The sequence below is a fragment of the Mobula hypostoma genome, chromosome 17 (assembly GCF_963921235.1).
Source record: "Mobula hypostoma chromosome 17, sMobHyp1.1, whole genome shotgun sequence".
NCBI lineage: Eukaryota > Metazoa > Chordata > Chondrichthyes > Myliobatiformes > Myliobatidae > Mobula > Mobula hypostoma.
The window spans coordinates 7,469,247-7,496,148 of NC_086113.1; the positions used below are offsets into that span (position 1 = coordinate 7,469,247).

Consider the following 26,902-nt stretch of genomic DNA (forward strand, 5'->3'; position numbering starts at 1 on the left):
AATGCAAGCAGGCTTTTTCCACTGAGGTGGGTTGGACTATAACGAGAGGTCATGGGTTAAGGGTGAAAGATGAAAAGGTTAAGGGGAACATGAGGGGGAACTCCTTTACTCAGTGGTCATGAGAGTGTGGAATGAGCTGCCAGTGCAAGTGGTGCATGCGAGCTTGATTTCAACATTTAACAGAAGTTTGGACAGGTACATGGATAGTAGGAATATGGATGGCTATAGTCTGGATGTAGGTCAATGGGAGTAGGCAGTTTAATTGGTTTGGCACAGACTAGATGGGCTGAAGGGCCTGTTTCTGTGCTGTATGACTCCATGATATGCCAAGAATTGAGGACCTGAGTTATACATAAAGCTTAGATGTATTTGGATTTACTCCTCTTACCCCTTCTCTTCTTTTCTCCTCACCCACATCACCCCTCCTACTTCACATTCTCCCATGATCCACTCTTCTCTCCTATCAGATTCCTTCTTCCTTCAGCTCTTCCATCCAACCCTTCTCAACTCCTCAGTTCATGCTCCACCACCCACACACCTTCCCCCTTATCTGTGTTCACCTATCACCTTCTGACTTGCATTTCTTCCCCTCACCATACCTTCTTATTCTGCCTTCTGCCCCCTTCCTTTCCTGTCCTGATGAAGGGTCTTGGCCCAAACAGACAGCTGTTTATTCCCCTCTATCGATGCTGTCTGACCTGCTGTGTTCCCCCAGCATTTTGTGTTTGTAGAACAAGTTCTAGTTGTTCAAAATATGAGCCCCTATATTTATGCACAAAGCCATGAAGCAACTCTGTAACCATTGGCTGGTTGCAGAAATCATGAAAAAAGTAATTTAGAGCAAAAATTATTTTTAGGTCTAACACTGAGTAAAATGAGCACAGGTTAAACACACCACACTCTTGTTTGTTTCACACTTTCTAACTTAGCTTCCTCCAAAATTGTTCAGCACAGGAGGTTGCCCAGACTGTAGTGTCGATGGAAAGACTATTTAATCACAGCTTTGCTCCCCTGAAACCCTATGATTTATGCTTTTACTTTTCAACTCTGTATTTAATTTCCCTTAAAAGTTACTTCCACCACACTTCCAGCCAGTCTATTATAGATCATCAAAAGTTTGCTGTATATAAAAAAAATCAAGTGGCCAATTATAATGCATTTGTGTTCCTAAGTTAAATTAGTGGAACATTTTATTCCTATTTCTTCTAACAAAATCCTGATTGGTGATGGGTCACATGAACATAATCCATTTAGAATGGGAGCACAAGTGGTTCAATTTTTAGGTGAAAATGGGCTGGCTTTAGTTTTCAAGTAACTTTTCAATTGTTGGAGATGAAGTGAGTTGTCCTAGCTTTCAGAATTGTAATAAGTTATTTTCAGGAAAGTAATAAGTTATTTTATTGCAGGTGTGGTCATATTTCAAACATTGTTGGACAGATGATGAGGAAAGAGGTGAGGAATTATAATGCTAGTCCAATGGGACTAGGCAAAATAATAATTCAACATGGACTAGATGGGCTGAATTGTCTGTTTCTGAACTGTAGGCTCAATGACTCTGTGACTCAAGATATAGATAGGGAGGATAGGAATTTTCGTAGTGCCATCTCCAGAACGTAATAAATAGCACAATACAATTAAATAATAATAGCTTAAATCAAACCACAGAAGTTGAAAACCTGAAGCAAAGGCAAAGTGCTGGAAATACTCAGCAGATCAGTCAGCATCTGTGGAGAGAGAAAATAACTTAACATTTCAGGTCAATAACTCAGCATCAAAACTTTTCCAGTTCTATTGAGAATTTGAAATAATTTCTGTTTTTAAAACTCAGAATACTACAGAACAGTACAGGCCCTTCTGTCCACAATGTTGAACCAGTTTTTTAACCTACTCTAAGATCAATCTAACCCTATCCTCCCACATAGCCCTCCAGTTTTCTTTCATCCATGTGCCTATCTAAGAGTTTCTTAAATATCCCGAATGCATCTGGCTCTATCACTGCCCCTGGCAGTGTGTTCTATGTACCCATCACTCTGTGTAAAAAACTTGCCTCTGACATTTCCCCCCCCCCCCAGACTCTCCTTCAAAAAGCTTAAATTATGCCCTCTAGTATTAGTCATTTCCACCCTGGGAAAAATTCTCAGGCTATTCTCTCTATCTACAGTTTGCCTCTTATCATCTTCCACACCCCTATCAAGTCATCTCTTATCCTCCTTCATTCCAAAGAGAAAATCCTAGCCCACTCAATCTATCCTCATAAGACATGTTCTCTAATCCAGGCAGCATCCTGGTAAATCTCTGTACCCTCTCTAAAGTTTCCACATCCTTCCTATAATGAGGCGACCAGAACTGAACACAATTATCTAGATGTAGTATAATCAAAGCTGCAACATTATCTCATGGCTTTTGAAGTCAATCCCCTGACTCATAAAGGCCAACACACCATCCTATCAACTTGCACAGCAACTTTGAGGGATCCCTTAGAGGGACCTGAAGATCCCCCTGTTCATTTCTGCTGTGATTACATAGTATTAACATGTTATTACATAGTATTATCAGTCATGGGTTGAATAAAAATACCCTGTATGACCAGAAGCATGTCAACACTTCTGAGGCCTAGCCCTTTTCATAGAGATAGGGGACCTGGAAGTAACTAATCTTCGATTGTCAAATGACAAAAGATGTAAGATCATTTCTTTGAAAATCATATTCATGGACTGAACATACTGTAACTTGGAGAATGGTGCTGGAGTCTTGAGTCTTGAGCAAGGTTTAGTTGATGTGGTTTGTGGACCGGACGCTGTAGTTCCCGTTATGATGTGTTTCTGGTTTCTGGTTGCTCCTTTTGTGTTGCTAATTTATACGATTTTGATCAGGGTGGAGTAGCTCTGTGGCCTGCAGTCAAAGAACGACACAGCGCTTGATTGAATTGAACTGAACTGAACTGAATTTGCCTGGACTATTTTGGTAACTTGTGGTTTGGTGTTTCATATTCTGTGTTTTTCACTTGTTTTTTTTTTGCTGTTTGCACAATTTGTTCTTTTTATTTGCATTGGGGGTTTGATGTTTTTCTTTTGAGCGAGTTCCATGGTTTTCTTTCTTTGATTCACGGCTATCTGTGGGAAGACGAATCTCAGGGTTCTGCCTCACACACATTTTTTGATAATATATGTACTTTGAATCTTGAATCTCATAGATGTTTAAGATGATAGGAAGTACAACAATGCTATTCCTGCAATAAGACTTGAAAGTTCAGTCTCATTCTTGACATCTGTTTCTTGATGTCACATGTACCAGGACACAGCGAAAAGCTTGCCTTGAGTACTGTTTGTACAGATTAGATCATTACACAGTGCGTTGAGGTAGAACAACATAAAATATTAACAATGCAAAATAAAGTCTAAAAGCTACTGAGAAAATACAGGCAAATAAGGTGCAAGACAGTAAAGAAGGAGATTGTGAGGTCAAAGGTCCACCTTGTTGCATAAGAGATCTGTCAAAGGAGTCTGATATCAGTGGGGTAGAAGCTGACCTTGACCCTGGTGGTATGTGCTTTCAAGCTTTTGTATCTTCTGCCCAATAGGAGAGGTGAGGAGAGAGAACGTCCGGGATGGCTGGGGTCTTTGATTGTGCTGGTTGCTTTACTGAGGCAGCAAGAAGTATAGACAGAGTTCATAGAGGGGAAGCTGGTTTATGTAACTGTCTGCAGTTTCCTGTGGTCATATGCAGAGCAGTTGCCGTACCAAGTCGTCGTGCATTTTGTGCAGGTTTGTTGAGAGTGAAAGGGATGGACACAAGGAACATCCAACTACATGTGTGGCCTTGTGACTGGAACACCACAATATCAGTATAAGAAACGTCCTGTCGTAATGGTATTTATGGTATATCATGCTTTGTGTTCCTCTTATCTTTACAATGAAAATTTGTGCATTGTTAAAAACAATTGCTTTCAATGAATAGTTACAAGTGAAAATACTAAGAAACTTACAGAACTTATTCCTGAGTTAAAGTTATTATCTCTTGATACTGTTTATGGAACATTTGACACACAGAGTAGTTAATCATAATGTTATGCCTGCTGCTCCAATAATTATTTACGACTATAATTTTATTTGCCCTAGCAGCCAGGCCCTGCAGTGAGAACATTCCAGAACAGTAAGGCGAGGGTCACCATGAGCCCTGGCTTTACTCCACAGTGGAGCAACAATCAATCCGCTTGGAACAGTTACGCCTACCCCAGGGCTAATGTTCACTTTCAGTCCCATGCCAATTACAGCTACTGCCCTGGGCACCCTGCCGTAAGTACACCAACGAGGCAATATCTTGTTAACAGTAATTAAGTGCTTTCATGCTATGATTTGAGTACAGTCATTGGAAATGCAGTAACGTAATAAATTGAGCTTATGTTGGCAACGATTGGAGTAAAAAGCTTCGAACGATAACGTATGTTCCACTTTTGAATGGGATTGTGATGCAGTGGAGAAATTTGGTAGAGAGTGGTTTTGGCAGAGGACTGCTGTTCTGGATCAGATATATTCTTGAGAAATTTGGTGAAAGGCAGTAGAGAGAAAGACCAGGTAGGGTGGTACTGTTGCTCTTAGTGCATACCATTGTCTGTTTGGGAATTCGAGGCCACTGACTAATCTTACATCAAATATTTTTTTTCCTGTGGCTTTGTCTTTCATATTTTAATGTCAACCTTAAAATTTCAGAGATACCTTCGAGCCTCAAAAATTACATTGTATGCTGGAGAAGTCTAAAGGGTCATTTTGTGCCTGCTTAAAGACCTGTGTATTTGACAAAGAAAAAACTTACTCTTCCGTAGTTAGTGACGAAACTATACATAATTGAAATATACATTCCATTGAGAGCATGTTAGTCCTCATCATTTGCAGAAAGGAGTCTGTGTTTGAAATTTTGCTGCATTCTCTGACATTAAATTGACCACCTTAGAAAGGAGATTAGATTCTTGGAACCAGAATCATCATGTATGTGGTCTCTTGCCATAATGGAACTTTTGGGAAAGAGATGTAAGTGGAAATGGAGACTGAATTGCCAATTATCCTTTGTTTACAGGGAACCTGCTGTCTATATTAATGCAATGTACACACTTGTCAGTTGAAAGTGTTATTTGACAGTATAACATGCTTTTGACTATTGTCAGAACATTACATACACTTGTCAATATTTAAAGTTTTTTTGGCAATTTAGAAAACCTATCCTGGGATTTATGGATGGCAGGGTGGAGATACATCTCTACCAAAGAGATGTAAGGAGATCCTTCCCTCCGGTAGCCAGCAGGTCACCCTTCGGCAAGGTGTAGCGCCAGCTTATCCCTCTACCCCTTCCCTATCAGGGAGCAGGTGGTGGACGGTCATATGAGCAGCCGGTGCATATCACAAGTCCTGGTTATGTGACCACTGAGTCCAGGTAGACAATCTCTAAAGAGAGTTGATAATGGCTGGGGTCACCCATCTTGTAAAGGCACCGCCCAGAAGAAAGCAATGGCAAACCATTTCTGGAGAAAAATTTGCCAAGAACAATCATGGTCATGGAATGACGATGATCGCCCACGTCATACGACACGGCGCATAATGATGATGATGATGGGATTGGTCATGGTGATTTGAATAGGAATTTGTTAAGGAATGGATGAAAGGTTATTGCAGGTGGACAGGAAAGCAGAGCTGAAGTTACAGACCTTTCAGCCGTGATCTTATTATACCGTGGCTTACACCTGTTCTTAATCTAAGCTCCTCATGACTTTGCATATACCTAAGTTTGTAACTGCCTTCAGCCTTCCAACTTCAAGAATCAACTTTATTTGCCATATACAGTAAATTTACATGTATTAGGAATTTGCTGTAGTGTGTTGGTGCAACATGCAACAAGAAACAACATTCAATGATAATAAAGAATAAAAGTAAAGATTAAGGATTAGCTTTATTTGTCACACGTGCATTGAAACAGGGAAATGTGCGATTTGGATCAGATAAATTTAGCGAAGCCTGTGCTGGGCATTGAGGTAGACTAAGGTAAAGCAGTGCAGACTGAAGTGTAGAAACAACTGAAGAGTTACAGTTCAGGTAAACAATAAAGTGCAAAATCAAGAGGTGAAGGGTCCATCTTATCGTATAAGAGGACCATTTTCAAGAATCTGATTACTGTGGGATAGGAGCTGCCATTGATCAGCGATCAACTTTATTCCCCATACACCATACATTTACCTGTATTTGCTCTGGTGTGTTAGCACAACATGCAACAAAGAACAGCAACTCTTAAATATTATAAAGAATAACGAATAATACAAAAATAAATTAGAGGTTGATGTATGGATATGGAATAAAATATGCACAAATACATAGGCTAGGATTAAACAGGCTAGGGTTGCTGGGTGTAGCATCTTGTTGGGCTGGAAGGGGCTCTCTAATTTCACGCCGCTGCCCATTAGGAGTTTGTACGTTCTCCCGTCACCATATGTATTTCCTCCGGGTGCTCCAGTTTCCTCCTACAGTCCAAATATGTACTGGTTAGTAGGTTATTTGGTCATTGTAAATTGTCCTTTGATTAGGCTAGGGTTAAATAGGTGGGTTGTTGGGTGGTGTGACTTCTCTGCTGTATCTCAATTTATAAATAAATAATACCAGTATGTATTTATAATATAAATAGCATTATAAAAAGCAGTTTAAGGTGTTTACAGTTCAGTGAAGTGACTGAGGTGGTGGACAGATGGGAGTAGGATGGCTAACTAGAACGATTGGTCAGATTAACTGCCTGGGAGAAGAAGCTTTTAAGATGGTGTGAAGATTTTGTTTTAATAGCCCTACAGCACTTTTCAGAAGGGAGCTTTTAAAAAAGGCAGTATGTAGGGTAGGTAACATCCGCCATGATTTTTCCTGCCCTCTTCTTTGTTCGGGGACACCTACGGTGATGGTAGATGGTCGACTGCAGCCACTGACCTTTTCTGAGGACTGACACGTTGCTGTAGTTTTTGTATTTTGTGACAGGATAGAGCACTAGAAGGAAACATTTTCCAGAGGGAATCTTCTGGAAAAGGCAGGCACCCCATGAGATAACTTCGGTTGATTACTTCTGGTATGATGGCAGCACTTTCGATGGTAGCGGCTTCTCTGGGGCCAACCAAAAGTGCTATTGTCTTTTTTTAATGTATCTGTTATGATCACAAGACCCTGCTGGACATTAAGAACTTAAAGTAGTGCAGGTCTACCCCATCAGCAGGTTGCTCGTTGGCGGAGAAACTGAAGGATCTGGATTTGGTTCAGACTGTACTGCTGCCTGTGTCAGAGAGGCACCAGAGGAGTCCGTGCATGAAGGCGGTGTGCAGTCTACAGTGAGTGATCACCTTAGTTACTTTTTCTGTGATCGCTGTTGGACATTTTTAATGTGGAATGCCTCCAGCCTGATTCACTGATTTATTGGTGGATGACGGGAGAGCTGTGTGGCCTGAAGATGCGGTGTCACCTGTTTTCAGAGCCAAAGAGAGAGGTGTCAGAGTCAGTGTGGCGTGGCGTCCAAGCAGGAGTTGATGTTGCCGCCAGAGTTCACTTAGCAGAAAACAAGCCGTATTGTGTTCAATTTCATGGACTCATAGTCCTGAGCTATAGTTTTTTATCTGACTGTGTTTGCTATAAGTGCCTTGTGCTTTGCACTTGGCCCTGGAGTAACAGTGTTTCGTTTAGCTGTATTCATGGGTGACAATTAAAATTAAACTTGAATTGATTCTTTCAGTTCTTACAAACTTGCTATTTTAATTGCTCCAGCTTTCATTCTGGTATTAACTCTCTAAATTCCCCTTTCCTTAACCCCTCATTTCATCTTTGTCCTAATGTCATCATAGAAAGAAAACAGAAACTGCCGAAAACACCTTAGCAGGTCAAGTAATATCTGTGGAAAGAGATTCACAGTTAACATTTCAAATTGAAAATCGTCGGTCAGAAATTCTGTCTTGTAATTTCAGCACTGGAGGGTTTTTGTTTTACTTTTAATAATGTCTGTGTGACAGGCTACTGGCCATTTCACTATATCACAGAAAACTTAGGTTGTGAATATTGTTCTGAGTTATCGTGTCCTCAGACTGTGACAAAAAGTGTTTGCTACTCTTGAACATTCTCAATTACTTTAGCAAGATCACCAAGCTGCTGGAAATCCAGAGCAACACACACACAATGCCAGAGGAACTCAGCAGGTCAGGCAGCATCTGTGGAAATGAATGAACAGTTCACCTTTTGGACTGAGACTGGAAAAGAAGAGGGAAGACAACAGAATAAAAAGGTGGGGGGACGAGAAGGAAGGTAGCTACAATGTGGTAGCTGAAGCCAGGTGGGTGGGAAAGGTCAAGGGCTGGACAGGAAGGAATCTGATAGGAAAGGATAGTGGACCATAGGAGAAAGGGAAGGAGGAGGGGACCCAGCAGGGAGTAATAGGTTGGTGAGGAGAGGTAAAAGGTCAGAATGGGGAATAAAAGAAGGGGGTAGATTTGTTTCAGCAGAAAGAGAAATCAATATTCATGCTGTCGGTTGGAAGCTGGCCAGGCGGACAATACGATGTTGCTCGTCCACCTTGAGAGTTGCTATACAGCATGCACTCATTCAATGATAATCATAAATTTCATGCCACACACTACTTTTCTGATATCTAGGAATGAATTTCACAGAAAAATTCTCAGCTTAATGATGGCACCTTTAATGTAATAAAATGGAGAATCAATAAATAGTTAAAAATGCAAAAAGCCATATCTATAGAAAAGTAACTCCATATGCAAGCTATAACATAGACTCAAGCATTTATGTTTCTGCATTAATTGTTTTTTTTTCTCTTTGCTGTTTGCATGATTTGTTTTTTTTTTGCATGTGGGGGGTGGTATTGGTGTTTTCTTTGAATGGGTTCCACGGTTTTCTTTGTTTTGTGGCTGTCTGTGAGAAGACAAATCTCAGGATTGTATACTGCAAAAATACTTTGATAATAAATGTATTTTGAATCTTTGCATTTAGCTGTAACATTTGCTTTTGGTTGAATAGAGCACTTTCTCTAAATTAACTTGTTAAATAATTTTATCTTTAGTCAAACATTATTTACAAAGCGTAAATCATTAAAAAGTGGGCCCCACTTCTAAGAAAAGATGTACTGGCTTTGGAGAGGCTCCAGAGGAGGGTCACAAGAATGATCCCAGGAATGAAAGGGTTAATGTGTGAGGAGTGTTTGATGGCTCTGGGCCCTTGCTCACTAGCGTTCAGAAGAATGAAAGGGGGATCTCATTGAAACCTACCAAATATTGAAAGGCCTCAACAGAGTGGACGTGCAAAGGATGTTTCTTTGCCACAGATATCTGTGAAGGTCAAGCCATTGGGTATGCTTAAAGCTGAGTTTGATAGGTTCTTGATTAGTAAGGGTGCCAAGGTTATGGGGAGAACGTAGGAGAATGGGGATGAGAGAGAAAGCAAATCAGCTGTGATTGAATGGCGGAGCAAACTCAATGACATAATTACACTCTTACAGCTACCGGAATCCATTGTAGCCTACCAACGGTGACACGTATGTCCCACTCTGCCTCCTGTGAGGACTGTATTCCATTCTCCTAGTTTCTCTATCACTGCCGTACTTGTTCCGACGGCAAAAGTTTCCACATAGGAGTTTCTGACATGTTGTGTTTTCTTCCTCTGAACTGCAGCTTTCCTCTGCCTTAATCAATTTTCTTATGCAGGGTTTGCCATTTATGCAAGATTTAATGATTGACTTCTTTGATGGGTTCTGTTATTTCTTTGTGTTGAATATTCAGGTTGGGACTGCATCAGACTTAGATTTTACTGTTTTTGGAGGGGCATTTGTTTGTAATTAATAGTAGAACTCGACTGTGCATGTCCATAATGCATACATTTATATAAATTATACGATATATATACACACATTTATGTATACTTCTTTACCTAATGAAGTGGCCACTGAGTGTATGTCTATTGTCCTCTGCCTCTGTAGCCCATCCACTTTAAGGTTCAACATATTGTGTGTTCAGAGATGCTCTTTTGCACACCATTGTTGTTACACCTGGTTATTTGAGTTACTGTCACCTTCCTGTCAGCTTGAACCAGTCTGTCCGTTTTCCTCTGACCTCTCTCATTAACAAGGCATTTTTACCAACAGAACTGCCACTCACTGGATATTTCTTGCTTTTCACACCATTCTCTGTAAACTCTAGAGACTGTTGTGCATGAAAATTCAAGGAGATCAGCAGTTTCTGAGATACTCAAACCACCCTGTCTGGCACCAAAAATCACTCCATCAAAGTCATTTAGATTACATTTCTTCCTCATTCTGATATTTGGCCCGAACAACAATTGAACTTCTTGACCATATCTACACACTTTTCTGCATTGAGCTGCTGTCACATGATTGGCTGATTAGATATTTGCATTAACAACCAGGCGTACCACTGAGTGTACATATATGTAGATCCCCTTGTACACATCCCCTGATGATGGGGTGACCACAGTATTGTGTTTCCTGTAAGCAGAGTGATGGAGTCAAGGTGAAATCTGTTCATCTTCAAAAATGCCTCGGACAGCAACTACACTGAAGAACCTTTTTTCCCTAAAGGAGTTCTTGCTTTCCAGCCATAATTGGTAACTGTCTTCAGCAGCAATCAGTAAGGATTCAAAGGAACAGCCTTAGCTTAAACGTCAAAACAAATGTCAAATAACATCAAAACAAATTTATCACTGGTAGTAATGATGCTTCTGGTGTTGTGTGGGACTGTGTTATCCATGGCTGGTCAGATATAATGATGCTGACTCAGTGTGAAAGCACAGTTGGATGCTCATATGCACCGTAGTTACAGCAGCACAATTATAGAGATGAAACTCAGGATCAAAGATCATTTTCATTCACCATATATGTTATGTTTTGTAACTTCAGAGCATTAAATTAATTCAAATGAAGACACGAGAGTCCGGGAACGCGGATGTAACTTTAGTCGAGGCACACACGTATCACGCGGTAGTGTGGCGATGTATGCAATTAACTTTTTTTTTTAACATATCATGAATTACTTAAAGAACAAAAATGCTTAGTCAACTGAATTATAGAAAAACAAATTATAGAAGCCTTAAATTTGTTTAATGTCATTTCCAGAACACAAGAGTGTAAAGGAGAATGAAATATGTATTTACAATATAAACAGCTCATTAAAAAGTGTTTTGAACTGTTCACAGTGCCGTGATGGTGTTAAAGATAGAGGGGAGTGGGGAGGCTAACTAGAATGGTTGATCAGGTTAACAGTCTGGGGGAACAAACTTTCAAAATGGCATGAAGTTTTTTATTTTTTAATAGCCCTATAATACTTTCCAGAAGGGAGCTTTTGGAAAAGGCTTTTTTGCAGGGTGAGTAGTATCTACAAAGATTATTTTCCTGCTTGCTTCTTTGTCCTGTACACTTACAAGTCCTGCAGTGATGGTAACTGCAGCCGATGACCTTTTCTTGAGAGTTTGCTGTAGTTTTCATACATTGTGAGAGGATACTGCACCAGACTGGACAGTAAAGGCTGATGTGAGAATGCTGTCTATGATGGCAGTGTAGAATTACACCAGTATTTTCTGGGAAAATGTTCTGAACTTCTCTTTCAATCTGAATAATAAACTCAAATATATGAATTCTCCTTTGCCAAGTCTCTAATTATTCTGCTTTTAGGTTCATCTATTGAAACACGTAATTAATGGAGAATTCAATAATTGATTTATTGTCATCAGTTTATGATATAGGAAAAGTATATGTATAATTATATTTCAGAAGATTGCTGACAAAATATTTGCAGGGGCATGTGTTCAGCTCATTATGTGGTTTAAAAAGCTGAGTGAGATTTCAGTGGATTTATTTGGACGATATTGTGACCTACGAGCAGCTGTGGGTCATGCGGTCCCATGTGCATGCCCGTCACTGTATTCAATCCTGGCTTGTCTGCACCTCAGTTCCATGTTCTGCATATCCTTAGATCACAGAACCGGATTGATCTTGATTATTAAATTTTCAGTTTACTTGACACATGCAGGCTTTGTGGGGTGAGGACTTCCTAATCGCTGTTCTGTTTTGTTAAGGTATGCTTCCTTAGAGTGATAGAGCACAATGGCACAGAAAAAGGCCCTTCAGCCCATCTCATTGGTGCCAAAACTACACATGGACCACAGCCATCCATAACCCATTCCATCCATGTACCTATTCAAATTTTTCATTATTGTTGAAATCAAACTGGCACCCTCCACTTCCACCGGCAGCTCGTTCCACACTCTCACCACCCTGTGAGTGAAGAAGTTCTCCCTTATTTTTCCCTTTAAACATTTCACCTTTCACTGTTAACTCATGACCTCTATGTATAGGTTCATCCAACCTCAGATGGCAAAGTCTATCTATACCCCTCATTATTTTGCATACCTTTATCCAATCTCTCCTCATTATCATATGATCCAGGAAATAAATTCCTAACCTATTCAATCTTTCTCTATAACTCAGGTACTCAAGTCCTGGCAACATCCTGGTGAATTTTCTCTGTACTCTTTCAACCTTGTTGATATTTTTCTTTCCCTTTCCTATAGCTCCTACTTGATTAACTCCTAACTTGTTTAAGGCCATTCTCCCTTAATATTTAACCCCTCCAACCTCACCCTCTTCATAAGTTACATGGGAGATACTTTATCCATATCTAAATAACAAATATCCATTGTTCATTAAAGAAATGAACATAAGGAAATACAGACAACAGGAATTCTGCAGATGCTGGAAATTCAAGCAACACACATCAAGGTTGCTGGTGAACACAGCAGGCCAGGCAGCATCTGTAGGAAGAGGTGCAGTCGACGTTTCAGGCCAAGACCCTTCGTCAGGACTAACTGAAGGAAGAGTGAGTAAGGGATTTGAAAGTTGGAGGGGGAGGGGGAGATCCAAAATGATAGGAGAAGACAGGAGGGGGAGGGATAGAGCCAAGAGCTGGACAGGTGATTGGCAAAAGGGGATACGAGAGGATCATGGGACAGGAGGTCCGGGAAGAAATAACCCAGTGTTTCCTAACCTTTTTTTAGCCCAACACCACCCCCCAAAGCACTTTCATACTTGCTAATGCCCCTCTTAAGCACAATATACTTTCCACACCACCCCCATATTGTAAATATATATCTGCCATATGCTAACATGAGAAAAATGATACTGCTTTACATTTTTATATCTCTTTAAACCTCACTTACATAGTACCTATGCGGTCTGCAGCAGCTTAATGTGATCCTTGAGCTTTATAGTTTTTAGCAAGAATTGAAATATTCAGTTCAAGTTGTGACAGCAGAAGTCTTAAGCCCCCATGTGTAACAATGTCCAAGCGGTTTCTGTTTTTTGTGAGTATGTGGTTCACTACACTGAAACCTCTTTCAACAAGGTAGGAGGATGGAACTGCAATGAAGAGCAGTTTGGCTCTTCTCCCATTCGTATGATAGTGTAGCCACATACCACAAAGGCCAACATTTTTGAAAACCGTTTTTGCTTCTTCGTCATTCTGAATTTCGATAATTGCTTCTTGCAAGCTTTCTTCTGTTCTTCCATGTTCCAAAAAGTTGGTTAATTGCTCTGTCCAGAATTTCCAGATCATTTAAATCTTGGATTGATTCTGAAAATCCTTTTTTCAGTGACTATAGGTATAAGCAGTACTCTTGCAAATCACCATCTGTGAAAGAGAGTGCCATGCACAGAAACTGTGAGAACATTCTTCTCCCAATGTTTTGCTTATATATTTCCAATTTTCAAATAAAATTGGACACTGCACTTTTAGCCTGGATTAAATTGAACTCTCATCTGCAGATTTATATTTAGAATGTTTATTTTGTCATACAGATCGGCTAGTTATGCCACATCTCCATGTCGAAGTACAATCTTTTCCAAGCTCTTGTCAACTTTGAGCAAAAATTGAACCAGTGTTAAAAAGATCAAAGAATCGCTTTAAGCAGCAGTCTTTTGACAGCCAACCCACTTCAGTGTGAAGAAGCAAGCGTTCAAACTCTTCATTGTTATCTTGGCATAACTAGTGAAATATTCTGCTGTTTAATGATGAGTTTTAATTTTGTTGATAGCAGATATTACAAGAGTCATGTTTGAAAAAAAGTCAGTGGTTGAGGTTTTTTTGCTGTGAGATGTTGACAATGAATTACACAATGGATTGCAAACAGACTTTGAATACCTTTTCTCATACGTGTCACTAAACCGGCATAGTGACCTGTCATATATGGTGTCTGTTGCACAAGAAATCATGTTCCTAATTGAAATACTTTTATCCACAATACTGTATTTGTCAATGTGAAGCGTAGATCAAGTTTGTGACTCTGGTGGGAGCAAAAGATGTTGGGAATGGCGAGGGTGGAGAGCTGTCAGAGGGGTGTGGGACAGGTGGCAGAGAAGTGCCAGGTCAGGGGTTGATGCAGGGACTGACACATTCAATCCTGAGGCACCAGGCAAAGTCATTTGACTGAAAATAATTGGTTTATTGATCATTACAGAACATCGCCCTCTGGTACTTCCTGCTCCCTTCCCCTTTTCCCAACCGTGAATCCTCCCTCCCTGCCCCCTTCCCACTTTCAGTCCACAGTACAGACCCTATATCAGAATCAGGTTTATTATCACTCATATATGTCATGAAATTTGTTCTTTTTTTGTAGCAGTAGTACAGTGCAATACATAAAATTACTTCAGTACTGTGCAAAAGTCTTAGGCTCCCTAGCTATATATATGTGCCTAAGATTTTTGCACAGTATTGTATATGTCACCATGCACTACCCTGAGATTTGCTTACAAGTAAGGGTATCAGAACTTCACCAGAACTGAAAAAGAAACAAAGAAAGCATTTAAAAAAACTGTTGAGAGGATGTGGAAAGGAGTTATCTTTGATAGGATGAAACAAGCGTGACAACGTGAATCATCTGTGAATAGCTTATAAGACCGTAAGACATAGGAGCAGAATTAGGCTATTTGGCCCATTGAGTCTGCCCTGCCGAATATCATTTATTTTCCCTCTCAGTCCTGCTCTTCTGCCTTCTCCCTGTAACCTCTGATGACCTTGCACCCTTACACATCATGAACCTATCAACCCAGCCCCCCCCATGAAGGGGGGGTCTCCTTTGATCAAAATGGCAAGTGGCAAGGCACCAGCGTGCAAAAGTATTCCTCTGAAGCCTTACTGTACAGGGATTGTTGATTTTAGTTTGTAGATGCCGTGGTTTAGAGTGGTGGGAGGATGTTTCCTGGAGTAGGTAAGTCTAGGACCAGAAGGGCAGAGCCTCAGAATAGAGGGACATCCATTTAAAACAAAGATGAGGAATTTATTTAGCCAGAGGATGGTGACTCTGTGGAACTCATTGCCACAGATGGTCGTGGAGGCCAAGGCATTGGGTATATTTAAAGTGGAGGCTGATAGATTCTAGATTAGTCAGGATGTCAAAGGTTATGGGGAGAAGGCAGGAGAATGGGGTTGAGAGGGATAATACATCAGCCATGATGGAATGGTGGAGCAGACTTGATGGGCTGAATGGCCTAATTCTTCTTCTATGTCTTAAGATCTTATGGTCTCTGCCTTAAATATACCCAATGGCCTGGCCTTCGCAGCATCTGTGGCAATGAATTCCACAGATTCACCATCCATGGCTAAAGAAATTCCTCATCTCTGTTTCAAATGGATGTCCCTATATTCTGAGGCTGTGCCCTCTGGTTATCTGGTTAGCGAGTGAACGGGAGCAGTTAGAGAGTGAGAACACAGACAAAATCTATGTGGCACAGTGGCATCGCGGTTAGTGTAATGCTTTTGTAACACCAGCGTTTGTCGCTCTCTTTTCCTTTCTGGAGTCCTATTGTATGCTTTGACTGCACCCTTCTTCTGCACAAGGAACAATTTTAAAATCTGCAGTGCATTATCTGAGGGAGAAAAATGCATTTGTTGTAATATACAACAAAGTTGTGAATATAATGTATTTTTTATGCTCTTAAACTTTTCGATGATTTTAAGTTCCCTGGCCCCCACCGCTTTAGTTTCACCATGGATGTCCGGTCCTTATATACTTCCATCCCCCATCAGGAAGGTCTCAAAGCTCTACGCTTCTTTTTGGATTCCAGACCTAATCAGTTCCCCTCTACCACCACTCTGCTCCGTCTAGCGGAATTAGTCCTTACTCTTAATAATTTCTCCTTTGGCTCCTCCCATTTCCTCCAAACTAAAGGTGTAGCTATGGGCACCCGTATGGGTCCTAGCTATGCCTGCCTTTTTGTTGGGTTTGTTGGGTTTGTGGAACAATTTATGTTCCGTGCCTATTCTGGTATCTGTCCCCCACTTTTCCTTCGCTACATCGACGACTGCATTGGCGCTGCTTCCTGCACGCATGCAGAACTCGTTGACTTTATTAACTTTGCCTCCAACTTTCACCCTGCCCTCAAGTTTACCTGGTCCATTTCCGACACCTCCCTCCCCTTTCTAGATCTTTCTGTCTCTGTCTCTGGAGACAGCTTATCCACTGATGTCTACTATAAGCCTACTGACTCTCACAGCTATCTGGACTATTCCTCTTCTCACCCTGTCTCTTGCAAAAACGCCATTCCCTTCTCGCAATTCCTCCGTCTCCGCCGCATCTGCTCTCAGGATGAGGCTTTTCATTCTAGGACGAGGGAGATGTCTTCCTTTTTTAAAGAAAGGGGCTTCCCTTCCTCCACTATCAACTCTGCTCTTAAACGCATCTCCCCCATTTCACGTACATCTGCTCTCACTCCATCCTCCCACCACCCCACTAGGAATAGGGTTCCCCTGGTCCTCACCTACCACCCCACCAGCCTCCGGGTCCAACATATTATTCTCCGTAACTTCCGCCACCTCCAACGGGATCCCACCACTAAGCACATCTTTCCCTTCCCCCCTCTCTCTGCATTCCGCAGGGATCGCTCCCTACACAACTCCCTTGTCCATTTGTCCCCCCCATCCCTCCCCACTGATCTCCCTCCTGGCACTTATCCATGTAAGCGGAACAAGTGCTACACATGCCCTTACACTTCCTCCCTTACCACCATTCAGGGCCCCAAACAGTCCTTCCAGGTGAGGCATCACTTCACCTGTGAGTCGACTGGGGTGATATATTGCGTCCGGTGCTCCCGATGTGGCCTTTTATATATTGGCGGGACCCGACGCAGACTGGGAGACTGCTTTGCTGAACATCTACGCTCTGTCCGCCAGAGAAAGCAGGATCTCCCAGTGGCCACACATTTTAATTCCACATCCCATTCCCATTCTGACATGTCTATCCACGGCCTCCTCTACTGTAAAGATGAAGCCACACTCAGGTTGGAGGAACAACACCTTATATTCCGTCTGGGTAGCCTCCAACCTGTTGGCATGAACATCGACTTCTCTAACTTCCGCTAAGGCCCCACCTCCCCCTCGTACCCCATCTGTTACTCATTTTTATGCACACATTCTTTCTCTCACTCTCCTTTTTCTCCCTCTGTCCCTCTGAATATACCTCTTGCCCATCCTCTGGGTCACACCCCCCCCTTGTCTTTCTTCCCGGACCTCCTGTCCCATGATCCTCTCGTATCCCCTTTTGCCTATCACCTGTCCAGCTCTTGGCTCCATCCCTCCCCCTCCTGTCTTCTCCTATCATTTTGCATCTCCCCCTCCCCCTCCAGCTTTCAAATCCCTTACTCACTCTTCCTTCAGTTAGTCCTGACAAAGGGTCTCGACCTGAAACGTCAACTGCACCTCTTCCTAGAGATGCTGCCTGGCCTGCTGTGTTCACCAGCAACTTTGATGTATTTTGCTTGAATTTCCAGCATCTGCAGAATTCCTGTTATTTTTTATGATTCCTTCTTTTACATTAGCAGGAATCAAAATAGATTTTTTAATTATGAGATATAAGGGTGTTTTACCCATTAAAGGGGCACTTCTTTAGAGTCATAGAGAACTGTGCCGTGGAAACAAGCCCTTCAGCCCATCCAATGTCAACAAGCACAGCTTCTGTTCAACAAAGATGACTAAAAATGCATTGGATATCATTGCAGTTTGCATAGGAGATTTCTGTGAATTTATAAAGAGAAAGGAAGTTGGAAAAGGGGGAAATAGTGGCCCCAAAAGGGGAAATGGGGCCCTTGGAACTAATGCAGGTAATACTGAATTGGATGATAAAGAAATAAGCAAAAATGTTGTTCTCTTTCTCATTTCACAGTGTAGTAATGTATGAATGGAGGAACAAAGGGACCAATAACAACATCTCTTGGAGTAAATACGATTTAATTTTAACTCTTGAAAAACCTTGTGGAGATTATCCTATTCAGAAGCATGAACTATTATAATGAAGGCTTTGACTTTTCTTTCTGCGTTGTTGTGAAGTTATAGCAGGTATAAAAATGTTAATGTCATCACTTCGCAGCTTCCTTCATTGCATAGCTCTTTATTTCTGAACATATGGTGGGACATCAATTACCCACATTATAATTATCAGCCTGCTGAGGACCTGTTGGAGTTCCATAGGCAATGATTTTTTGTTGGACGCACAACATCAACCTCCTTCAATTTAATGAAGATCATGCTTCCACATTTTGGCTACATTCCATATCCCTCTTCCATAGAAAAGGGATCCAATGTTATGGCACATAAACCTATGGTAGTATAGCGGTTAGCATGACACATTATAGCTCGGGCCATTGGAGTTTGGAGATCAATTCCAATGCTGTCTATAAGGAGTTTGTGCATCCTCCCTGTGACCACATAGGCTTCCTCCGGGTGCTCCCATCTCCCCTCACATTCCAAAGGTATTCTGGTTAGTAGACTAATTGGTCATTGTAAATTAGCTTGTGATTAGGCTAGGGTTAAAAAGTCCTTCTCCTGTATACAGGCAGAGACAAAACAGTAGGGCTGTAAAGATAAGGACAAGAATGTGGTTGCAGGAGTCAGTGGAGCGGCCACGTGATTGCTTCAGGTCAGTGGACTTGACAGACTTCAAAGACTCGTCTGTGGATCTGTATGAATACACCATTGTTGTCATGGACTTTATAACAACAGTTGTACACAGGTGTGTCCCCACAGCACCATTCAGAGTCTTCCTTAACCAGAAGCCCTGGATGAACCAAGATCCACATTCTCCAGAGGGCCAGATCAGAGGAATTCAAGTCTGGAAACTAAAAAAGTTATGAGAGGTCCAGGTATGATCTCCAGAAAGCCACCTCACAGGCGAAGTTGCAATTCCAGGCTAAAAATTGAATCAGTGATAGATGTTCAACAGCTGAATGTTGTCATCGCTTATAAACTAAAATCAAGCAAATAGGTTTGACCATCAAAACATGGATGACCATCACGATCTCCCACAGTCCCTGATGATCCTGTGATTTCTCTCTCTGTTGCCAGTGTGCGTGCAACCTACAGGAGGGTGAACCTATGGAAAGCAACTGGCTGAGGCGAGCTACTTGGCCGAGTACTAAAGACCTGTGCTGATCAACTGACTGGAGTGTTCACTGAGAACGTTAACCTCTCGCTTGAGCAGTCTGGGGTACCCACCTCCTTGAACAAGGCTTCAATTATACTGTGCCTAAGAAGAACATGCTAACTTGCCTTAGTAACTATCATCATAGAGCAGTTACATCCATAGTGATGAAGTGTTTTGAGAGGTTAGTGATGAGACATATTAATTCCTGCCTGAGAAGTGACTTAGACTTGCTCCAACTTGTCTACTGGCACAGCAGGTTAGACGCAGATGCCATCTCATTGCCTCTACACTCAACCCTGGAACATCTGGACACAAAGGTGCATATTGGAAATATTGTATCATTTCTTAATGCACGCATTACTAAATGACAATAAAAGAGGACCGCGTGTCTTCATAATCTAATCTAATCAGTATGCTCTTTATTGACTACAGTTTGGCATTCAATACTATCATCTCCTCAAAACTAATCAATAAGCTTCAAGGCCTTGGCCTCAGTTCCTCTTTGTACAATTGGATCCTTGATTTCTTCACCATTTGGACTGGCAACAACATCTCCTCCACAATCTCCATCAGCGCAGGTGCACCACAAGGCTGTGTGCTTAGCCCGCTGCTCTACTCATTTTATACTTATGACTGTGTGGCTAAGAACAGCTCCAATGCCATATTCAAGTTTGCTGTCAACATCACTGTTGTGGGCCAAATCAAAGGTGGTGATGAATCAACATATGGCAGAGAGAGACTGAAAATCTGGCTGAGTAGTGCCATAACAACAACCTTTCACTCAATGTCAGCAAGAACAAGGAGTTGATTATTGACTTCAGGAAGAAGAATCCAGAGGTCCATGAGCCAGTCCTCACTGGAGGATCAGCAACTATAAATTCCTAGGTGTTATCATTTCAGAGGATTTTTCCAGGGCCCAGTACGTAAATGAAATTATGAAGAAAGCATGGCAGTGCCTCTATTTCCATAGGAGTTTCCAAAGATTTGGTATAACATCTAAAGCTTTGACAAATTTCTACAAATGTGTGGTGGAGAGTATAGTGACTGGGGTTATATTACAGACTGGGATGGAAACACCAATGTATGGAAAATCCTACAAAAAGTAGTGGAAGCAGCCTAGTTCCCCCCCCCCCACCATTGAGCACATCTGCACGGAGCATTGTCACAGAAAAGCAGCATCCATTATCAGGGAACTGCACCACCCACATCATGCTCTCTTCTCACTGCTGACATCACGAAGAAGGTACAAGAGCCTCAGGACTTACAGCACCAGGTTCAGGAACAGTGACTACCCCTCAACTGTCAGGCTGTTGAACCAAAGGGGATAACTTCACTCAACTGCCCTTGCCCCATCATAAATGTTCCCACAAACTTTGGACTCACTTTAAAGGACTCTTCATCTATTGTTTTTGATATTTACTCCTTACTTGTTCTCATTATTTCTTCTTTTGTACTTGAACAGTTTTGTTGTCTTCTGCAAACTAGTTGAACAACCAAGTTCAGCATTCTTTCATTGATTCTATTACAGTTAATATTCTATAGATTTGCTGAGTAAGTCGACAAGAAAATTAATCTCAGAGTTGTGTATGGTGACGTAAATGTACTTTGACCATAAACTAATTTTGTATTTGGAACTTTGATGCAGTGGGCTGAAGAGCCTGTGTGACTCTGTGACTATTTATGATTGTAATTAGATTGATTAATTATTGATCATGTAAAAATAGAGAGAAATATCCTATATTTCAAAAGAATTTGAAATGCTTCCGGATGGACTGTTTATTGTTTGGTGACAGCATCATACAGTATCTCAAGCACTTATGTTCATGATAATATGTGTATGTTATAGAGGTACTGTATGATTCAAACATATGTACAATATCAGCTGCCGAAAGGAGTATTGAGTATTTTATCCAGTTATTATTGACAACTAGTGCAATGTATCTGTATAAGAATCATCAAACCAAACCCAGTGGTAAGGCATTATTTTATATAATGATTACACTGTTAAGGGAAATAAAGAGAGAGCTGATGTGTTAAGGCTGTAATCACACTGGAGATGTTGCTGATAACTATTTCTCTCCTCTGCACATAAAACCTCCTGTTTAATTGTATGACATTAGTCTGTTAATGTGCAAATTAGTATGCTTGCCGTGAAATAAATGTACGCCTTTCCTCAGATCACTGTTGTAGAATTATTGTAGTTAGTTCACTTTGGCTCCAAACTCCAAATAACAAATCAGAACATGCCAACAATGAAAGGCGACACATTCTTGTTTATTTTATAATCAGGTATTTTGCTGGATCTTTATCTAAATCTTTCGGTGGGAGCTGAATTTGTTTCTTTCAACTTGGGCAGGAACATGAATTTAGCAATTCCTAGCTGGAGAAAGGATTAAAAGGAACTGAACAGGTCGTGCAGCATCTGTGGAGAGGAAATAACAGCCAAGCTTTTATTCCAAGCCTGCAGATCATTCCAAGTCACATATCTTCATTAATCCTTGTAATGAGATCTAGTTAAGCTTTTGATTATATGCCCAGGAAAATGAACAACATATCTCCTTGGTAATTGATATTTACCACATGACAAACTTCTATAGATGTGTAGTGGAGAGTATATTGATTGGCTGCATCACAGCCTGGTATGGAAACACTAATATCCTTGAACGGAAAATCCAACAAAAAGTCCATCACAGGTAAAACCCTCCCCTCTGTTGAGCACATCTACACAAAAGGCTGTTGCAGGAAAGCAGCATCCATCATCAGAGTTGCCTCCATACAGGACATGCTCTCTTCTTGCTGCTGCCATCAGGAAGAAGGTACAGGATCCTCAGGACTCATACCACCATGTTCAGGAACAGTTATTATCCCTCAACCGTCAGGCTCTTGAACCAAAGGGATTAACTTCTCCTGACGAAGGGTCTCGGCCTGAAACGTCGACTGCACCTCTTCTTAGAGATGCTGCCTGGCCTGCTGCGTTCACCAGCAACTTTGATGTATGTTGCTTGAATTTCCAGCATCTGCAGAATTCCTGTTGTTTGCGTTTAACACCCAAGTTGGTGTGGTCTTTCATTGATTCTGTCATGGTTATTATTCTACAGATTTATTGAATATACCTGTTTGAAGTTAATCTCAGGGTTGTATATGGTGACATCTATGTACTTCGGTAATAAATGTACTTTGAACTTTTGAACTTTGACAGTCAACACTCAGATCCAAGAGATACTGTAGATGCTGGAACTCTAGAGCAATACACACAATGTGTTGGAGGAGCTCAGCAGGTCAGGAGGCATCTACAGTATGGACAGGAATAAACAGTTGACATTTATGCCCATCCATAGATGCAACCTCCTTTCAATCCTCTAAAATGGTAGGGCATCCAATTAAATGTCATGGTTTGAGATAAAGGGAAAAAAAACTAAGCAATTTCCTTAATCGTAATATAATTTTCTTGATGGGAAATAATGTCAACATTCACATTTATTTTAGTAAGTCACCTTTACAAACACACTTTCAATCTTTCAATGCTGGAGTAATTCAGTTGGTCAGGCAGTATCTACAGAGGAGAATAGACAGTCGATGCTCCAACAGGATGAAGTGTCTCAGCCCAAAACATCGACTGTTTATTCCTCTTCATAAATGCTGAGTTCCTCCAGTATTTTGTATGTGCTACTCTGGATTCCCAGCATCTGCAAAACTTCTTGTGTTTGTGAATGCAGGTTCATGGCAAGTTTTGGCATGCCACTTGCCGCAGTGTTGATCTTGATCTCTGGAACGAATGGACTAATCTGCACCTGATGTTCCAGTAAAACGAGAAGTCACTGATTCTCACTTTAAAAACAGATGCAGGGTATATTCCTGTAATACATGCATTCCCCTAGATGAGGCCACATATATTACTCACATATTGTGGTCGAATTTCATAAGACAACTTCCAGTAAAATATTGCAGAGGAAAATTTATGTCACTCCTCCATAATCTATGTTCTTCATCCACTTCCAAAGTCATGTACACGGAGGTAAGGTTCAGCATACTAGCAGGACGCAAGGACTTTAGCACAATGCTAGTTAAAAGTTCAAAGTAAATGTTATTATCAAAGTATACATATGTCACCTTTAGATACAACAGATACATCTGAAAGAAATCTATTCAAGAGGGAGCTGCCCTACATGAGAGTGATGTCTGCGCTACAGAGAACAAGTGGCAGCTGAGAAAGGAGAGACTGAGCAACCAAAAAGCCAACCACTGACCACAACCATCACTTACTCGTGTCCACATGGCACCAGAAAATGTAGGTCCCAGATCAGCCTCTGCAGCCACCTGAAGACCCACCAGCAGACAACCCCTGAGGAGAACATCATACTCCACTCCAGTGATCACATTACTACTTCACCATATACTACCTTGAGATTTGATTTCTTTCAGCAATTTACAGGAAAATAAAGAAATACTACAGAATTTGTGGAAAGAAAACTATAAATATCAAAGACTGACAAACAACCAATGTGCAAAAGAAGACAAATCATGCAAATAATAATAATAAAGTAAATAAATAATACTGAATTGTTGAGTCTTAAACGTGTGTCTGTAAGTTGTGGAATCAGTTCAGAGTTGAGGTGAGTGATGTTGTCAATGCTGGTTCAGGAGCCTGATGGTTCTAGGGTAATAACTGTTCATATCCCTGGTGGGATGATACCTCCTGCCCGATGGTAGTAATGAGAAGAGAGCATAGCCTGAATGATGGATGCTGCTTTCTTGTGCCAGTACAGACCTGCACCCATTGCAATTTGCCTATTGCCACAATAGGTCAATGGCAGACGCAATCTCGATGGCTCTCCACACGGCTTTAGCCCACCTGGACAACACAAGCACCTATGTCAGAATGCAGTTCATCATCTATAGCTCAGCATTTAATACCATCATTCCCACAATCTTGATTGAAAAGTTGCTGAACCTGGGCCTCTGTACCTCCCTCTGCAATTGGATCCTCAACTTCCTAACTGGAAGACCACAATCTGTGTGGATTGGTGATAACATATCTTCCTCGCTGACGATCAACACTGGGGCACCTCAGGGGTGTGTGCTTAGCCCACTGCTCTACTCTGTATATACACATGACTATGTGGCTAGGCATAGATCAAATACCATCTATAAATTTGCTGACTATACAACCATTGTTGGTAGAATCTCAGGTGGCGATGAGTGGGATTACAGGAGTGAAATATGCCAACTAGTGGAGTGGTGCCACAGCAACAAACTAGCGCTCAATGTCAGTAAGATGAAAGAGCTGATTGTGGACTTGAGGAAGGGTAAGATGAAGGAACATATACCAATCCTCATAGAGGGATCAGAAGTGGAGAGAGTGAGCAGTTTCAAGTTCCTGGGTGTCAAGATCTCTGAGAAAACCTGGTCCCAACATATCGATGTAGTTATAAAGAAGGCAAGACACCGGCTATACTTTATTAGATAGAGTCTGAAGAGATTTTCCATGTCAACAAATACACTCAAAAATTTCTGTTGTTGTACTGTGGAGAGCATTCTGACAGGCTGCATCACTGTCTGGTATGGAGGAGCGGCTGCACAGGACTGAAAGAAGCTGTGGAAGGCTGTAAATCTAGTCAGCTCCATCTTGGGTACCAGCCTACAAAGTACCTAGGACATCTTTAAGGATCGGTGTTTCAGAAAGGCAGCATCCATTATTAAGGACCTACAGCACCCAGGGCATGTCCTTTTCTCACTGTTACCATCAGGTAGGAGGTACAGAAGCCTGAAGGCACACACTCAGCGATTCAGGAACAGCTTCTTCCCCTCTGCCATCCGATTCTTAAATGGGCATTGAATCTTTGGACGCTACCTCACTTTATTTTAATATTTCTGTTTCTGCATATTATTAAATCTATTCATTGTATGTAATTGATTTTAAATGCAAACAACAGGAATTCTGCAGATGCTGGAAATTCAAGCAACATACATCAAAGTTGCTGGTGAACGCAGCAGGCCAAGCAGCATCTGTAGGAAGAGGTGCAGTCGACATTTCAGGCCGAGACCCTTCGTCAGGACTAACTGAAGGAAGAGTGAGTAAGGGATTTGAAAGTTGGAGGGGGAGGGGGAGATGCAAAATGATAGGAGAAGACAGGAGGGGGAGGGATAGAGCCGAGAGCTGGACAGGTGATAGGCAAAAGGGGATACGAGAGGATCATGGGACAGGAGGTCCGGGAAGAAAGTCAAGGGGGGGTGGGTTGACCCAGAGGATGGGCAAGAGGTATATTCAGAGGGACAGAGGGAGAAAAAGGAGAGTGAGAGAAAGAATGTGTGCATAAAAATGAGTAACAGATGGGGTACGAGGGGGAGGTGGGGCCTTAGCGAAAGTTAGAGAAGTCGATGTTCATGCCATCAGGTTGGAGGCTACCCAGACGGAATATAAGGTGTTGTTCCTCCAACCTGAGTGTGGCTTCATCTTTACAGTAGAGGAGGCCGTGGATAGACATGTCAGAATGGGAATGGGATGTGGAATTAAAATGTGTGGCCACTGGGAGATCCTGCTTTCTCTGGTGGACAGAGCGTAGATGTTCAGCAAAGCAGTCTCCCAGTCTGCGTCGGGTCTCGCCAATATATAAAAGGCCACATCGGGAGCACCGGACGCAGTATATCACCCCAGTCGACTCACAGGTGAAGTGATGCCTCACCTGGAAGGACTGTTTGGGGCCCTGAATGGTGGTAAGGGAGGAAGTGTAAGGGCATGTGTAGCACTTGTTCCGCTTACATGGATAAGTGCCAGGAGGGAGATCAGTGGGGAGGGATGGGGGGGACGAATGGACAAGGGAGTTGTGTAGGGAGCGATCCCTGCGGAATGCAGAGAGGGGGGGGAGGGAAAGATGTGCTTAGTGGTGGGATCCCGTTGGAGGTGGCGGAAGTTACGGAGAATAATATGTTGGACCTGGAGGCTGGTGGGGTGGTAGGTGAGGACCAGGGGAACCCTATTCCTAGTGGGGTGGTGGGAGGATGGAGTGAGAGCAGATGTACATGAAATGGGGGAGATGCGTTTAAGAGCAGAGTTGATAGTGGAGGAAGAGAAGCCCCTTTCTTTAAAAAAGGAAGACATCTCCCTCGTCCTAAATGAAAAGCCTCATCCTGAGAGCAGATGCGGCGGAGACGGAGGAATTGCGAGAAGGGGATGGCGTTTTTGCAAAAGACAGGGTGAGAAGAGGAATAGTCCAGATAGCTGTGAGAGTCAGTAGGCTTATAGTAGACATCAGTGGATAAGCTGTCTCCAGAGACAGAGACAGAAAGATCCAGAAAGGGGAGGGAGGTGTCGGAAATGGACCAGGTAAACTTGAGGGCAGGGTGAAAGTTGGAGGCAAAGTTAATAAAGTCAACGAGTTCTGCATGCATCCAGGAAGCAGCGCCAATGC

At 41.9% G+C, this 26,902-nt stretch overlaps 1 protein-coding gene across 9 annotated transcripts in view; it reads left to right on the forward strand.

Annotated features, from left to right (window-relative positions):
* Positions 1 to 26,902, forward strand: part of LOC134357816 (RNA-binding motif, single-stranded-interacting protein 3) — a 1,318,209-nt gene that overhangs the window by 471,177 nt on the left and 820,130 nt on the right. For 6 of the 9 annotated variants that reach the window (XM_063069497.1, XM_063069500.1, XM_063069499.1 and 3 more), the window contains one exon: positions 4,119 to 4,295. In XM_063069497.1, coding sequence (XP_062925567.1) covers positions 4,119 to 4,295 — 177 coding nt within the window. The remainder of the gene's footprint in view (positions 1 to 4,118; positions 4,296 to 26,902) is intronic. The other 3 variants (XM_063069498.1, XM_063069506.1, XM_063069503.1) reach the window with 1 other exon arrangement.